Source organism: Cherax quadricarinatus, chromosome 4 (genome assembly GCF_038502225.1).
Source record: "Cherax quadricarinatus isolate ZL_2023a chromosome 4, ASM3850222v1, whole genome shotgun sequence".
Taxonomy (NCBI): Eukaryota; Metazoa; Arthropoda; class Malacostraca; order Decapoda; family Parastacidae; genus Cherax; species Cherax quadricarinatus.
The window spans coordinates 51,112,447-51,129,946 of NC_091295.1; the positions used below are offsets into that span (position 1 = coordinate 51,112,447).

Here is a 17,500-nt window from a genome sequence, read left to right on the forward strand (position 1 = left end):
TCCTCCTTCCTTTACACCGTTTGTCTTTGTATTGGACTGAAGAAGCCAATGGCTGGCGAAACGTTTCCTCAGTAAAGATTCCCAGATGTTTAACAAGTGTCTAATTCTTCAATTCGACGGTTTTTAAACCGTTGCATCACAACACCTCCTTGCAACCCACTCCTGCTCAACACTGCACGAAAACTATACATATATATATATTTTAAATGAGTAATTATCTGTGGTCTTACCACCAAACCATTAACTTTTACATCCAAACAGTTTCTTTTCACGGATATTGCGCTTTTTTTCACCATAATTCTTGTACAGAAACCCCTTTTGTCCCCATACATCCACTGTATCTTACTGGGCTGTCACCCGGTGCTTCCTTCAGGATCCTTCTGAGGGAATCTTTGCAAACACATCTTTCCTGTATAGCAAGTGTTATCGTCTCATCCCAGGTGCAAGTTTTAAGGTCCATCTGCTCTTAGGACCACTAAGGCTGAAAGACACCTTCTAACAGGCACAGTAATCATGGACTGAGTTTAAGATTTAAGGTCAGCTTAGTGTAGCGGAAGAACAAAGTCCCTTTCCAGTAACGTAACAGCACATGTATGTAATCTCCCTCTTCTTTCCATCGCATTGTTTGCTTAATATTTATGCTAGATAAGGTCAGCTCGATTATAATGCTCCTCTAGTGCTATTTGTTTTTTGAAAATTTGATTGGAAAGAGATTTTGAAATTGAAGACCATGTGAAAAGACCTGCACAATACATGATACTCAGTCTTTGATGCACTTTATTCAACTGTATTTTCTTCCCAAAACAACCACGCTATGTATATATATACATTAGCTTACGAGAGAGCTGACTGTATATATATACTGTCCTGTTCTCAGCACATTGTTGGCTGAGACGTCCACGATATCTCTGGCATTTATGTATAATATCTTCCATTGTGAGTATACTGCGGACATTACTGTCCACAATGAAGGGTGACACTGCTAAGGTTGCCCCATGATGTCCACAATAAAGGGTGACACTGCAAAGGTTGCACCATGATGTCCATAATGAAGGGTGACACTACAAAGGCTGCCCCGTGATGTCCACAATGAAGGGTGACACCACAAAGGCTGCCCCGTGATGTTCACAATGAAGGGCGACACTACAAAGGCTGCCCCGTGATGTCCACAATGAAGGGCGACGCTACAAAGGCTGCCCCGTGATGTCCACAATGAAGGGTGACACTACAAAGGCTGCCGCGTGATGTCCACAATGAAGGGTGACACTACAAAGGCTGCCGCGTGATGTCCACAATGAAGGGTGACACTACAAAGGCTGCCCCGTGATGTCCACAATGAAGGGTGACACTACAAAGGCTGCCCCGTGATGTCCAAAATGAAGGGTGACACTACAAAGGTTGCCCCGTGATGTCCACAATGAAGGGCGACACAACAAAGGCTGCCCCGTGATGTCCACAATGAAGGGTGACACTACAAAAGCTGCCCCGTGATGTCCACAATGAAGAGCGACACAACAAAGGCTGCCCCGTGATGTCCACAATGAAGGGTGACACTACAAAGGCTGCCCCGTGATGTCCACAATGAAGGGCGACACTACAAAGGCTGCCCCGTGATGTCCACAATGAAGGGTGACACAACAAAGGCTGCCCGTGATGTCCACAATGAAGGGCGACACAACAAAGGCTGCCCCGTGATGTCCACAATGAAGGGCAACACAACAAAGGCTGCCCCGTAATGTCCACAATGAAGGGTGACACAACAAAGGCTGCCCCGTGATGTCCACAATGAAGGGTGACACTACAAAGGCTGCCCCGTGATGTCCACAATGAAGGGCAACACAACAAAGGCTGCCCCGTGATGTCCACAATGAAGGGCAACACAACAAAGGCTGCCCCATGATGTCCACAATGAAGGGTGACACAACAAAGGCTGCCCGTGATGTCCACAATGAAGGGCGACACTACAAAGGCTGCCCCGTGATGTCCACAATGAAGGGTGACACAACAAAGGCTGCCCCGTGATGTCCACAATGAAGGGCGACACAACAAAGGCTGCCCCGTAATGTCCACAATGAAGGGTGACACTACAAAGGCTGCCCCGTAATGTCCACAATGAAGGGTGACACTACAAAGGTTGCCCCGTGATGTCCACAATGAAGGGTGACACTACAAAGGTTGCCCCGTGATGTCCACAATGAAGGGTGACACTACAAAGGTTGCCCCGTGATGTCCACAATGAAGGGTGACACTACAAAGGTTGCCCCGTGATGTCCACAATGAAGGGTGACACTACAAAGGTTGCCCCGTGATGTCCACAATGAAGGGTGACACAATGAAGGGTGACACTACAAAGGTTGCCCCGTGATGTCCACAATGAAGGGTGACACTACAAAGGTTGCCCCGTGATGTCCACAATGAAGGGCGACACTACAAAGGCTGCCCCGTGATGTCTACAATGAAGGGTGACACTACAAAGGTTGCAGCATTATGTCAGCTTTCAGATTCTCAACCTCTGGTGGTCATGGTTGAGAAATCTTCTCACTGCCCTAGTTTTAATGGGAGGTCCTTGATGCTGGTCACGGGCTCTTGATCTGAGTACTTGGCCGTAATAAAGTCATAAAGCGATAAAGAATTAAAATAATCATGAATTAAAGTAGCAAAGTAATAAAGTGAGGGGTAATAAAGATAATACAGTAATAAAGTAAGGGGTAATAAAGATAGCGTGAGTGGTCAGTAAGGTCAGGATGTATGTCATCTTAGTTGTGTAAGTTGACGGTACTGGTAGTTTCTCAAGCTTTCTGACCTTGTTTCTTGACCTCCAAGTGGGCAGGTGCCCCTGGGGGGGAAAGGTGGGAGATAGGTGGGGTTGTGGTTGGGGTGGTGGCTGTGGGGGATGGATGGTGGTGGTGATAGTTGCTAGTGGTGGTGGTGTAGGGTGAGAGTGTGGTGGTGGTTGATGATGTGGTTGGGATGTGGTTGGTGATGTGGTCGGTGATGTGGTTGGTGACGTGGTTGGGGATGTGGTTGATGATGTGGTTGGGGTGTAGTTGGGGTGGTTGGGGAATGTGGTTGGGGTTGTGGTTAGGGATGTTGTTGGGGATGTGGTTGGGGTGGTTGGGGATGTGGTTGGGGAATGTGGTTGGGGTTGTGGTTAGGGATGTTGTTGGGGATGTGGTTGGGGTGGTTGGGGATGTGGTTGGGGTTGTGGTTGGGGATGTGCTTGAGGATGTGGTTGGAGAATGTGGTAGGAGAATGTGGTAGGAGAATGTGGTAGGAGAATGTGGTAGGGTGGTGGTAAAAATTCGTGATGTACAGAGAAAGTAGAACAGGATTCAGTCCAGCAGATCTTGAGGATAGGATCAAATGAGTGAACACGCAGGTGTCATGCACACAGCACGCGGCAGTCACTCTACTGGGGCGGGACCAAGAGCTGGAGCCCTCCCCCCCCCACACACACACTGACTCACCTTGAGAGCGTCGTAGCCTCATGCTCCCCAGGTGTAAATGTCACATGTAAGACGGAACTCTACCTCCCAGAGCCTCCATTATCCTCTACCACCCTTCAAAGTTCTTGATCCGAGGGAGTGGGGTACCCTTTACTTTTATCAAAACATGACTGCCTTCCGTTCCCCATTCGCCGTATTGCCCCTACGTCTTTAACGTCTCTCCATGAACGCCAGTATTCTCTACCTCTACGAGACATCTTCACGGATAACCGGCACGGTATTGTGACTCTTCATCGTAAACTCTCTTTCAGACATGTGTCACTTGATTACAATCCACTATCACTAACAACCTTGTTAGAGGCACTACTGGTATGGTATATCTTAGCCTGAGGCTTCCTCGGCGTATATACACCGAGAGATGTCTCTCAGAGTGTATATACATTCAGAGTTTATATTAATCCCCATTTTAGTTATTAAAGTATTCTTGGCTGGTGGTGGACAGGCGTCTTTACAGCCTTAATAACCTTCGATAGGCTTTGAAACACATTAACCACCCAGCATCTCCCGGAGCATGTTGCAAGCAACATATACCCACATTATGTGCAAAGGGTATAAGCAAGTGACACCATGGTGTGCCAGTTGAAAAGTTTATAGGTAAACTCTTTGTAAGACGTGTTCTTCCCTGGCTGTGAAGCGCCCTCCATGCCCCAAGTGGTCAAGGACTTCACCCAAGTGGTTCCCTGACTGATTTTTGATGCATTTGTGTACTTTTTTGATTGTTTAGAATATGTCAGTTATTCTTTACGAACTGCTGAATGGTTATAGACATAAAAGAATAGCTGGGAACACATCTGCTCAATATATCTTGAGATATTTCCCAGCAGGTGAGTTACGTCTTGGTTCGTCTCTCCCCATAAAGATACTCATCTCAAAAAAAATATATTTTTACGTTATCCCATTTTCCAAACTCTGTCCCCACCCACAAGGCTTTTTCTGTACATAAAAGATAACCAGTCAAGATGTTTATCTATAAAAACTAATTAACAGACGAGAATTTGTGAATGGGGCCAAAATTAATTTTTCAAATCTTGTCCCTTTTTGACATACGAGTTACCCCTTAACTTGTAGTGCTCTCGATACCATAATATGATAAAGCTCTATATAGAGTCCATCGTTGCCCCCACTAAAGTTTATTAAAAATTATTAAGGCTTTATGGGGTCTAGATGCTCAGACAACCATAAAGTGTAGTAGACTGTCAAGGCGACCACTCAGATCACCATGAATAAAAAAAAAATAGCTATAATCATACCATAATTTAAGTGGGGTGGAGGGGTAAACCAGCGGAAGGCATCGGTCAGATGATTAAAAGCTCCATCTGCGGGGTCATCATATGACGTAAGACCCGTGATGATGGACTTCCTCAGCTTCCCTGGCTGGAGTCCCTTCATCTTGCTGAAGGAGATGAACTAATACATATGTTTTAAAACAGTAACCCGTGAACATTATCATAACAACAACAATAGTGAAATTAAGAACAGCAACAACACTACCACCGCCACCAATAACAACAACAAAAGTACAACTGGGATGCTCAAGGTAAGAAGTAATCGGTGTTTTGTTAGAGGTCAGAGGTCAAATGAAAGAAAGAAGGTCACTGTAGAGATGTAACTGTGGGATACCTCACACCATGGTGATGACATTACCATGGTGATGACATTGCCATGGCAATGACATTACCATGGTGATGACATTACCATGGTACTGATATCACCAGCCATCAAGGGAAAGGTGTAAAGGGATCCTTGAAGCAGGTGAAGGGCTTTTGGTTCAAGGAATTAGAGGATGGCAACACCCTTCCTCGGAACAAACCTCTTTTAACTCCCATTCCCCAGGTACTTTTTTGTGAATAATAATAATCATAATCATAATAATAATAATAATGATAATAACAAAAATAATGATAATAATAATAACTTAGTGTAACTTACCAAGTTATCTTGTATCTTAGGAAGTTCAGTGTCATTTAACGTATAAGACAATTGTCTCTCCAAAGGTCACCTGTAAAGAATCAGAAAGGTCGGTCTCACTGTCCTGTTTCCCCTTGAAGACCGAGCTCTTTTTTACCTTCTTGCGTCTTCTACGTGCAACCTCGGTGCCAGACGTGTCTCATTAATGTGACAGACTTCTTTTCTCGGGACACAGTCTTCCTCTGTGGGAGACTACCTATGTCATGAAAAAAACAACTGTTATCCTGCCTCAGCTCACTCACATCCTCAGCGCTGTTATCCTGCCCCAGCTCACTCACATCCTCAGCACTGTTATCCTGCCTCAGTTCACTTACATCCTTAGCACGTTTATCCTGCCTCAGTTCACTCACATTCTCAGCACTGTTATCCTGCCCCAGCTCACTCACATTCTCAGCACTGTTATCCTGCCCCAGCTCACTCACATTCTCAGCTCTGTTATCCTGCCCCAGCTCACTCACATTCTCAGCACTGTTATCCTGCCCCAGCTCACTCACATCCTCAGCACTGTTATCCTGCCCCAGCTCACTCACATCCTCAGCACTGTTATCCTGCCCCAGCTCACTCACATTCTCAGCACTGTTATCCTGCCCCAGCTCACTCACATCCTCAGCACTGTTATCCTGCCTCAGTTCACCTCATCACTAATCACAATAATGACATAGAAGATTAACGTCTTGTCAAGGAAGTGTTGGCCCATCTGCACGGAGGTCGAGAGTTAACAATAAACGCCAAGGGTAAGCTATCTAAGGTCAAGAATGAGCTACCTCAGGTCAAGGATGAGCTACCTCAGGCCAAGGATGAGCTACCTCAGGTCAAGGATGAGCTATATAGGTTATATCATCGTTGTTAAGGTTGGTTAATGGGGCTTAAAGCCTAGTGACTAAACGAGGTTCATTAAGACTCTCTTCCAGATGTTCACCACCAGACAGGAAATATTTTAATACTTAAAATACGGATTAAAGTTAACTTTCAGTGTATATAAACACTGAATAACATACACCTATCTATATTTCAATCTATTTCTCTCTCTCTCTCTAAACACACACACACACACACACACACACACACACACACATATATATATATATATATATATATATATATATATATATATATATATATATATATATATATATATATATATATATATATATATATATATATATATATATATATATACATATTTTTTTTTTTTTATTCGCCGGTATTCTCCCGGCCCGGGTCTTTTCCAAGTAGTGGTGACCCGGCCTTGGCTCCCTATCTGGGGAGTATCTCGAGACCTAAGTCTCCCATGGGAGGAGGTACAAGTACCCCTTCATCTTTGGGACCAAGTGTCCCCAGGCCTAGCCACAGTCCCCGCCCTCACGGGGCTCGTAGGGAGAAGCTAGGCCTCTGGTCTGCCATCTGCCCCGTCCCAAAGGGGCTCGTGCGGATGGCAATCTTATGAGCTTATATATATATATATATATATATATATATATATATATATATATATATATATATATATATATATATATATATTTCTATATATGTATATATTTATGTATATATTTATATATATATATATACACACACATCTATATATATATATATATATATATATACTTATAATATAAATATATATATATATATATATATATATATATATATACCTTAAAGATTATAACGTGAACCATTATACATGGTTACATGAGAGTTTAGCGCTGCCCCATGATAATAATAATAATAATAATAATAATAATAATAATAATAATAATAGCTATAATAATATTGAAGCTACTAGCAGCAATACTATCCTTTTATCTAGTTTCGTTAGCCAAGGTAATTTACACTCATATTACTACGCATGATAATTATACTTAGGTGCACCTGTGTCTAAGTTAACTTACGAACTGATTCTGTCTTTTTCAACCTTGAATGATCTTATTCTTATTTGATGATGTGTTGCAGGCGGAGTGGAGGCGCAACACAAACAACAGGTGGTGTGTTACCTAGGCTCGTGGGCAGTGTATAGACCAGGTGCTGGCAAGTTTAACATTGAGGACATTGACCCTACACTCTGTACCTCACTCATCTACTCCTTCATCGGCATCAATGAGACCACCTACACTATCAAGTCTCTCGATCCTGAGTATGACATCAATAGAAGTGAGTATGGCATCAAGAGAAGTATGACATCTATATGAGTCTGACATCAGTAAAAGTTTGACATCAATAAAAGTTTAACATCAATAGAAGTGAGTATGGCCTCAATAAAAGTAAGCTTGACATCAACAGGAGTGAGTACATCAATAAAATTGAGTATATCATTAAAAGAAAGTATAAAATCAACAAGTGAGTCTGACATCAAAAGAGGTGAGTACATCACAATGGTCAACAATAGCATATCCTTACTAAGGCAGTCAAGGCCGTATATTTAGAGTACAAACAAAAAAGCAGTAAATACTTAGGTCTTAGGGGAATCTTTATATTGAAGACGTGTGGGCCCTGGGACCTCAGTCACTTCAAATTTGAGTAGAATGATCTATAAGGTTTTATGTAGTGTTTTCCATTTATATATAATAATGCCAAACTGTTCTGAACCTCTTACAGTGATACTCTTACCTTGCAGAGGCTCTGGAGAGCTTCCTGGACGTATAAGATACTTTTGGACCTCACACAATAATTCCGTCACTTTACAGAGGCTCTGGAGAGGTTCGTGAACATGAAGAGTTTGAATCCCCGTCTGAAGGTTCTGGTTGCCGTCGGTGGCTGGACAGAAGGATCAACCAAGTACTCAGCTATGGCCAAAGATCATATCAACCGGAAAGCCTTCATTAACTCAGCCGTCCAGTTTATCCAGTAAGCCAAAACTATTAATCTCTTTTCTTTTTTTCTTTTTTCGTATCCCTTAACGAGAGATGACTCCACGGGAAACTGGAACAGAATTCCTCCTCCGTAAGCCATGCGTGTCATAAGAGGCAACTAAAATGCAAGGAGCAAGGGGCTAGTAACCCCCTTTTTTTGTATACATTACTAAAATTAAAAAGAGAAATTTTCGCTTTTTTTAGGTCACCTGCGTCGGTGGGATACAGCCGGTTCGTTGAAAAAAAAAAGATTACTGGTAGAGGGCATGGCATAGGCAGATATTTTTTTTTTACACAGGGTTTTGCAAGGTTAGACTATACCAAACAAAGACTTTTGTTAAAACTGGGTTTTGTTGTCCGTGTCCTATATTTTCCTTGTGTTCGGAAGTCGTTAAGATGAGTATTACATTACTGTGGAATCTGATTATCGTGGAGATTCTTGCTAAATTGTTAGCAAAAGTATTAAAAAAAATTGTTGTAAGATTGTTAGGCTGACAACAGAAATTGTTAAACTGTTGATGAATGTGTTAATTATTTGGAAATTCTCAAGAATAATATAAAATGATTGTAAAATTATTAGGATGATTATAAAAATTTCATCTTCACTTTCGTGAATAACCTGAGCGGCACAGCGCTGTTTGAGTCCATCTTCTTATCTCTGATAATTAACTGGCAGTCGTTCATTGCTACTTATCTTCAGTAAATATATATGTATATTCTCTCTCTCTCTCTCTCTCTCTCTCTCTCTATCTCTCTCTCTCTCTCTCTCTCTCTCTCTCTCTCTCTCTCTCTCTCTCTCTCTCTCTCTCTCTCTCTCTCTCTCAAAATCAAAATTTGATAAAATTCAGATTTGTGTGTGTGAGTGTAGTATTGTGTTGCAGGCAACACAAGCTGGACGGTCTGGACTTGGACTGGGAGTATCCTGCCAACAGAGGAGGAGAACCTGAAGACAAGGAGAACTTCGTTGAACTAGTCAAGGTATGTTCGGAAATATGACGTTCATGGAGAACTTTGTTGAACTTCTCAACATACCTGGTCATGGACCGGACCGCGGGGGGAAGGGGGGGGTTGACCCCTCGGAACACCCTCCAGGTATACCCTCCAGATATATCCTCCAGGTATACGATTAGACTTTTCATTTTAGTTTCCAAAACCTTCACAACACAGGTTATATATACATGGAAGTACATGTATCTTAATGTATGTATGCATATATATATGTATGCATATATATATATATATATATATATATATATATATATATATATATATATATATATATATCTATATATATATATATATATATATATATATATAAAGCTAGGGTGTTAGGGAGAAGGGTGGGATTAAATTATGGGGAATTAAATACAAAAAGGAAAGTGACACAGTTACTTTTTGCTGATGATACTGTGCTTATGGGAGATTCTAAAGAGAAACTGCAAAGGTTAGTGGACGAGTTTGGGAATGTGTGTAAAGGTAGAAAGTTGAAAGTAAACATAGAAAACAGTAAGGTGATGAGAGTATCAAATTATTTAGATAAAGAAAAATTGGATATCAAATTGGGGAGGAGTATGAAAGAAGTGAATGTTTTCAGATATTTGGGAGTTGACGTGTCAGCGGATGGATTTATGAAGGATGAGGTTAATCATAGAATTGATGAAGGAGAAAAGGTGAGTGGTGCATTGAGGTATATGTGGAGGCAAAAAATGTTATCTATGGAGGCAAAGAAGGGAATGTATGAAAGTATAGTAGTACCAACTCTCTTATATGGGTGTGAAGCTTGGGTGGTAAATGCAGCAGTGAGGAGGCGGTTGGAGGCAGTGGAGATGTCCTGTCTAAGGGCAATGTGTGGTGTAAATATTATGCAGAAAATTCGGAGTGTGGAAATTAGGAGAAGGTGTGGAGTTAATAAAAGTATTAGTCAGAGGGCTGAAGAGGGTTTGTTGAGGTGGTTTGGTCATTTAGACAGAATGGATCAAAGTACAATGACATGGAGAGCGTATAAATCTGTAGGGGAAGGAAGGCGGGGTAAGGGTCGTCCTCGAAAAGGTTGGAGGGAGGGGGTAAGGGAGGTGTTGTGGGCGAGGGGCTTGGACTTACAGCAGGCGTGCATGAGCGTGTTAGATAGGAGTGAATGGAGACAAATTGTATTTGGGACCTGATGAGCTGTTGGAGTGTGAGCAGGGTAATATTTAGTGAAGGGATTCAGGGAAACCGGTTACTTTATATAACCGGACTTGAGTCCTGGAAATGGGAAGTACAATGCCTGCACTCTAAAGGTTTGAGATAGCAGTTTGGAGGGGTATATTGTGTATTTTTATACGTATATACTTCTAAACTGTTGTATTCTGGGCACCTCTGCAAAAACAGTGATTATGTGTGAGGTGAAAGTGTTGAATGATGATGAAAGTATTTTCTTTTTGGGTATTTTCTTTCTTTTTGGGTCACCCTGCCTCGGTGGGAGACGGCCAACTTGTTGAATATATATATATATATATATATATATATATATATATATATATATATATATATATATATATATATATATATATATATATATATATATATATATATATATATATATATATATATATATATATATATATATATATATACTATATATAAATTATATATAAATATTATATATAATTTATATAATAATAATTATATATATATATATATATATATATATATATATATGTATGTATATATGTATATATATATATATGTATATATATATATATATATATGTCGTGCCGAATATGTAAAACTGGTCATTTAGCAAGAACTCGTTTAAAATTAAGTCCTTTCTAAAATTTTCTTTTATACTTTTAAAGATATATTTTTTCATTAATGTTAATGTAAAAAATTATAATTTTGCACTAAAAGAATCTTAGAAAACTTACCTAACCTTATTATAACAAGAGTAATTTATTTTAGCCTAACCCAACTAAATATATTTTAGATTTGTTTACAATAATTTAATACTAAACAAACACAGTGAAATATATTTTTTTCGTTAGGTTAAGAATGATTTTGGCGAAATTATTCCATACACAAATTTTCGCTTGTCCTATATGGCAAGATGAGCGTTGCTATTTAAGCCAAGATGGCAAGTTCTGCCTATTCGGCACGACATATATATATATATATATATATATATATATATATATATATATATATATATATATATATATATATATATATATATATGTCGTGCCGAATATGTAAAACTGGTCAATTAGCAAGAATTCGTTGAAAATTAAGTCCTTTCTGAAATTTTCTCTTATACGTTTAAAGATATATTTTTCATTAATGTTAATGTAAAAAATTTTAATTTTGCACCAAAAGAATCTTAGAAAACTTACCTAACCTTATTATAACAAGAGCAATTTATTTTAGCCTAACCCAACAAATTATATTTTAAATACGTTTACAATAATTTAGTACTAAACAAACACAATCAAATATATTTTTCTCGTTAGGTTCAGAATGATTTTGGCGAAATTATTGCATACACAAATTTTCACTTGTCCTATATGGCAAGATGAGCGTTGTTATTTAAGCCAAGATCGCAAGTTCTGCCTATTCGGCACGACATATATATATATATATATATATATATATATATATATATATATATATATATATATATATATATATATATATATATATATTCATATATATATATATATATATATATATATATATATATATATATATATATATATATATATATAAAGATGGGGTATATAAGTATATTCAAATGGCTTCAGGAAGAAATCCAAATATTCTTCCTTGAAGCCTTTTTATCCACTTCTCCGAGGCTATGGGTCCCACAATTTACACCAGAGGTGGACCCCATCCTATATATATATATATATATATAAGTGAACAGTATTTAGATAAGGCTAAAGAGGTCTTTGTGGCATTTATGGATTTGGAAAAGGCGTATGACAGGGTGGATAGGGGGGCAATGTGGCAGATGTTGCAGGTGTATGGTGTAGGAGGTAGGTTACTGAAAGCAGTGAAGAGTTTTTACGAGGATAGTGAGGCTCAAGTTAGAGTATGTAGGAAAGAGGGAAATTATTTCCCAGTAAAAGTAGGCCTTAGACAAAGATGTGTGATGTCACCGTGGTTGTTTAATATATTTATAGATGGGGTTGTAAGAGAAGTAAAAGCGAGGGTCTTGGCAAGAGGCGTGGAGTTAAAAGATAAAGAATCACACACAAAGTGGGAGTTGTCACAGCTGCTCTTTGCTGATGACACTGTGCTCTTGGGAGATTCTGAAGAGAAGTTGCAGAAATTGGTGGATGAATTTGGTAGGGTGTGCAAAAGAAGAAAATTAAAAGTGAATACAGGAAAGAGTAAGGTTATGAGGATAACAAAAAGATTAGGTGATGAAAGATTGATTATCAGATTGGAGGGAGAGAGTATGGAGGAGGTGAATGTATTCAGATATTTGGGAGTGGACGTGTCAGCGGATGGGTCTATGAAAGATGAGGTGAATCATAGAATTGATGAGTGAGTGGTGCACTTAGGAGTCTGTGGAGACAAAGAACTTTGTCCTTGGAGGCAAAGAGGGGAATGTATGAGAGTATAGTTTTACCAACGCTCTTATATGGGTGTGAAGCATGGGTGATGAATGTTGCAGCGAGGAGAAGGCTGGAGGCAGTGGAGATGTCATGTCTGAGAGCAATGTGTGGTGTGAATATAATGCAGAGAATTCGTAGTTTGGAAGTTAGGAGGAGGTGCGGGATTACCAAAACTGTTGTCCAGAGGGCTGAGGAAGGGTTGTTGAGGTGGTTCGGACATGTAGAGAGAATGGAGCGAAACAGAATGACTTCAAGAGTGTATCAGTCTGTAGTGGAAGGAAGGCGGGGTAGGGGTCGGCCTAGGAAAGGTTGGAGGGAGGGGGTAAAGGAGGTTTTGTGTGCGAGGGGCTTGGACTTCCAGCAGGCATGCGTGAGCGTGTTTGATAGGAGTGAATGGAGACAAATGGTTTTTAATACTTGACGTGCTGTTGGAGTGTGAGCAAAGTAACATTTATGAAGGGGTTCAGGGAAACCGGCAGGCCGGACTTAAGTCCTGGAGATGGGAAGTACAGTGCCTGCACTCTGAAGGAGGGGTGTTAATGTTGCAGTTTAAAAACTGTAGTGTAAAGCACCCTTCTGGCAAGACAGTGATGGAGTGAATGATGGTGAAAGTTTTTCTTTTTCGGGCCACCCTGCCTTGGTGGGAATCGGCCAGTGTGATAATATATATATATATATATATATATATATATATATATATATATATATATATATATATATATATATATATATATATATATATATATATATATATATATGCATTGAGAGTTTATATTGATCCCAGATTCAGGTGATAAGACATTCTTGATAGTTAACTTCAATTTCAGCCTTAATGACTCTCTTGCTGTCGATAAACGTAAACCTGTCTATTGAAAACCTTCGTATACACGAAAATAAGCGCTATATTTAAATATTTTGTTCGATTTCGTGCTTAAAAAGAATGAAAATGAAAAAAAAAATAAACGCAGTATAATGCTTAAAACTCAACCAAGATTTATTACTTATTGTGATAAATTTAAACATCATAAACCCATGGCAAGTGAGTAACAAAACTCCAAGAAAGTGGTTTGTTTCCAATAGTGCCATTACCATTTTGTTAGTTAAACATCATAACGCAGCTCTAAACTCTTCTTCAAAACTACAGTAGTTTAACAAGTATTAACACATCCTCGTTAACCTACATTATACATTTCATGAGTTTAATATAGTAAAACATCACATTAAACTCTTCTTGAAACCAATAAACAGTCTGTGTATCATGTTTAACAAGTGAAGTAGATCCTTCTCCTTAAACGCTATCTAATTCTACAGGAACTGCGTAAGGAATTTAACAAGTACGGTTGGATGCTGACAGCTGCCATGGCCGCTGGGAAATCCACTGTTGAAACCGCTTATGATATCGATGACTTAGCGGAGGAGCTGGACTTCATCCACATCATGGCTTACGACTACCATGGCAAGTGGGATGGGAAGACTGGCCACAATGCTCCTCTCTATCCTCGAGAGGATGAGTCAGATGACGAGAAGGTTCTCAATGTGGTAAGTAATCAAGCGATAGATCGCACGTTCAATTCTCCGGTGGGGAGGGAGGAGGCGATATGCATGGGCATATTGCATTAAATAGGATTGCCGTTGTTCACCGAGCAGTAAGGACTGTAAGTACTTGGGCGTGACTCAAGAGGTTATGGGTTACCATACCTTGCCACCCCGGCAAGTTATAGTAAGAAGTATAGGTAGGCCTTACTACACCTGTTATCAACAGGATATACACACCGTGTTGTGCGCGTCTCTTAGTGTATATGAATTAAGAGCTTACGTTATTCCCTATTTTCAGAAGTAAATTATGTTTGATGGTGAACAGATGACATGCAGCCTTAATGACCTTTGAGAAGAAGATAGACTTTAACCATAATTAATTAACGTTGACCTAGCAGTAAATTCGTGTCTTGGTATTAATCGATCATTGTAAACCTAATCCTGGGCCTTACGAGGCGCACCAACTCGTCTCCTTACATATGCTGCACATATTAGCCAAACAATAAACATGTATCAGAATATAGTTTCATTATGTGAAATATTCAGAACTAAGATGAGGGTTCATGATTTTTTTCCTAATCTCTTTCCAGGATGCAACAGTGAGGTTGTATCTTGAGAAGGGCGCCCCAGCTAACAAGTTGCTGCTAGGTGTTGGTCTGTATGGTAGAACCTTCCTGCTGAACGACCCTAACACTCCAGGTATCAGCGCCCCGTCTCAGCCATCCGCCTTCGCTGGGCCATACACCAGGGAGGACGGGTTCCTGGGTTACAATGAGGTATATACACTTGATATAGTTGTATCTGCTTTTCTGTCCTTTACTCTCACACCTAAATGATAAAGGATAGTTATTAACCAAGGGAGAGGTAAATAGTTCTTCTCAACAGAAAGCCTGGGAGTGGTATTCCAGACCTTCTTTTGTTGGTCTTTCTCATGTCCTCCCATGTACTAGTGATGAGCAAGTGACTATGCAGTGGCTGGAATAATTACCAACAATTATGTTACAATTGTGTTACAGCTGGATACAATTACGGTTGTACGTTCAAAAGAATGTCGCTTATACTGGAAAGTATTTCTCAAAAAACAAAAAGGCACGATATCGTGACTGGAACAATACACAATTATCCCGCACGTGGGAGAGACTTGTAAATGGTCGAAGTTGGACCAAAACATCGTCATAAGCTTCTCTCTTCTACATGCGGGCTATTTGTGTAAAGTGTATTTCTCAAGACACATTGTTCGCCTGCCTGCTGACTACCTGTTAATTACGCGAACCTGTTACAGATCTGTGAGAAGCAGAGGACTGAGGCTGGAGCCTGGAACATCATCTGGCAGAAGGCTCATCAGGTACCATACATGTTCCGTGACAACATGTGGGTTGGTTATGATGACGACATCTCACTCACCCTAAAAGTGGCCTATGCCCAGAGACTAGGCCTGGGTGGCATCATGATCTGGTCCATAGACACTGATGACTTCACAGGAGCTTGCTCGTCTAAAAATATAAGGTAATGAGTATAGTGATTTAAAGTATAATGATAAACTTTAATGATTTAAGATAATGATTGTATCTGGTTGACTTCTAAGTGTTTATTTTTTCATTATTTATCTTGGTGGACATGATGACCTTTAAGCACCATACAAACGTGAAAGAAATTTGAGAATAGATATGACAGGAATTAGGACCAATATCTAGAGATCACACCCTCTCTACCCCTTTCTAGCAAACTCAAACAGACAGTTACAGTGCTGTCACTGCCACAGATCAACTTTCAGTCAGCTCACGCACTTCGTAAGATTCGTGATTAACTTGTCTTTCATTACCTGTAAAAACAAATTTAATCAAATGTTCAAAATCACTTTTATGCAACATATGATTTAATTTTTGAACTACAGAATGTAGCATAACTGTGGTGAGGTGTGACCTCACTGGAGAGGTTAATTAATAGCAGGAGGAGAAAAGACCAACTGTATATTATATATATATATATATATATATATATATATATTTATATATATCTCTCTCTATATATATATATATATATATATATGTATATATATGTATGTATATATATATATATATATATATATATATATATATATATGTATATATATGTATATATATATATATATATATATGTATATATATATATATTTATATATATATATACATATATATATATATATATATATATATCTATATATATATATATATATATATATATATATATATATATATATATATATATATATATATTTATATATATATATACATATATATATATATATATATATATGTATATATATATATATATATAACTGTTGTCCAGAGGGCTGAGGAAGGGTTGTTGAGGTGGTTCGGACATGTAGAGAGAATGGAGCGAAACAGAATGACTTCAAGAGTGTATCAGTCTGTAGTGGAAGGAAGGCGGGGTAGGGGTCGGCCTAGGAAGGGTTGGAGGGAGGGGGTAAAGGAGGTTTTGTGTGCGAGGGGCTTGGACTTCCAGCAGGCATGCGTGAGCGTGTTTGATAGGAGTGAATGGAGACAAATGGTTTTTAATACTTGACGTGCTGTTGGAGTGTGAGCAAAGTAACATTTATGAAGGGATTCAGGGAAACCGGCAGGCCGGACTTGAGTCCTGGAGATGGGAAGTACAGTGCCTGCACTCTGAAGGAGGGGTGTTAATGTTGCAGTTTAAAAACTGTAGTGTAAAGCACCCTTCTGGCAAGACAGTGATGGAGTGAATGATGGTGAAAGTTTTTCTTTTTCGGGCCACCCTGCCTTGGTGGGAATCGGCCGGTGTTATAAAAAAAAAAAAAAAAAATATATATATATATATATATATATATATATATATATATATATATATATATATTTATATATATACATACATACATATAGGGAAGTACCACCTCTATAGCTGGAATGGGGACCGTCCCGCTAAGTGAGTGTAAAACGAAAGCCTGTAATTGTTTTACATGATGGTAGGATTGCTGGTGTCCTTTTTTCTGTCTCAAGAACATGCAAGATTTCAGGTACGTCTTGCTACT

General features: G+C 39.2%; 1 protein-coding gene across 1 annotated transcript in view; it reads left to right on the top strand.

Annotated features, from left to right (window-relative positions):
- LOC128684519 (chitinase-3-like protein 1) overlaps positions 1–17,500 on the top strand; it is a 71,092-nt gene that overhangs the window by 48,373 nt on the left and 5,219 nt on the right. Inside the window, exons 2-7 of the mRNA XM_070096691.1 lie at positions 7,425–7,622; positions 8,156–8,315; positions 9,202–9,298; positions 14,227–14,454; positions 15,042–15,227; positions 15,734–15,957. Coding sequence (XP_069952792.1) covers positions 7,425–7,622; positions 8,156–8,315; positions 9,202–9,298; positions 14,227–14,454; positions 15,042–15,227; positions 15,734–15,957 — 1,093 coding nt within the window. The remainder of the gene's footprint in view (positions 1–7,424; positions 7,623–8,155; positions 8,316–9,201; positions 9,299–14,226; positions 14,455–15,041; positions 15,228–15,733; positions 15,958–17,500) is intronic.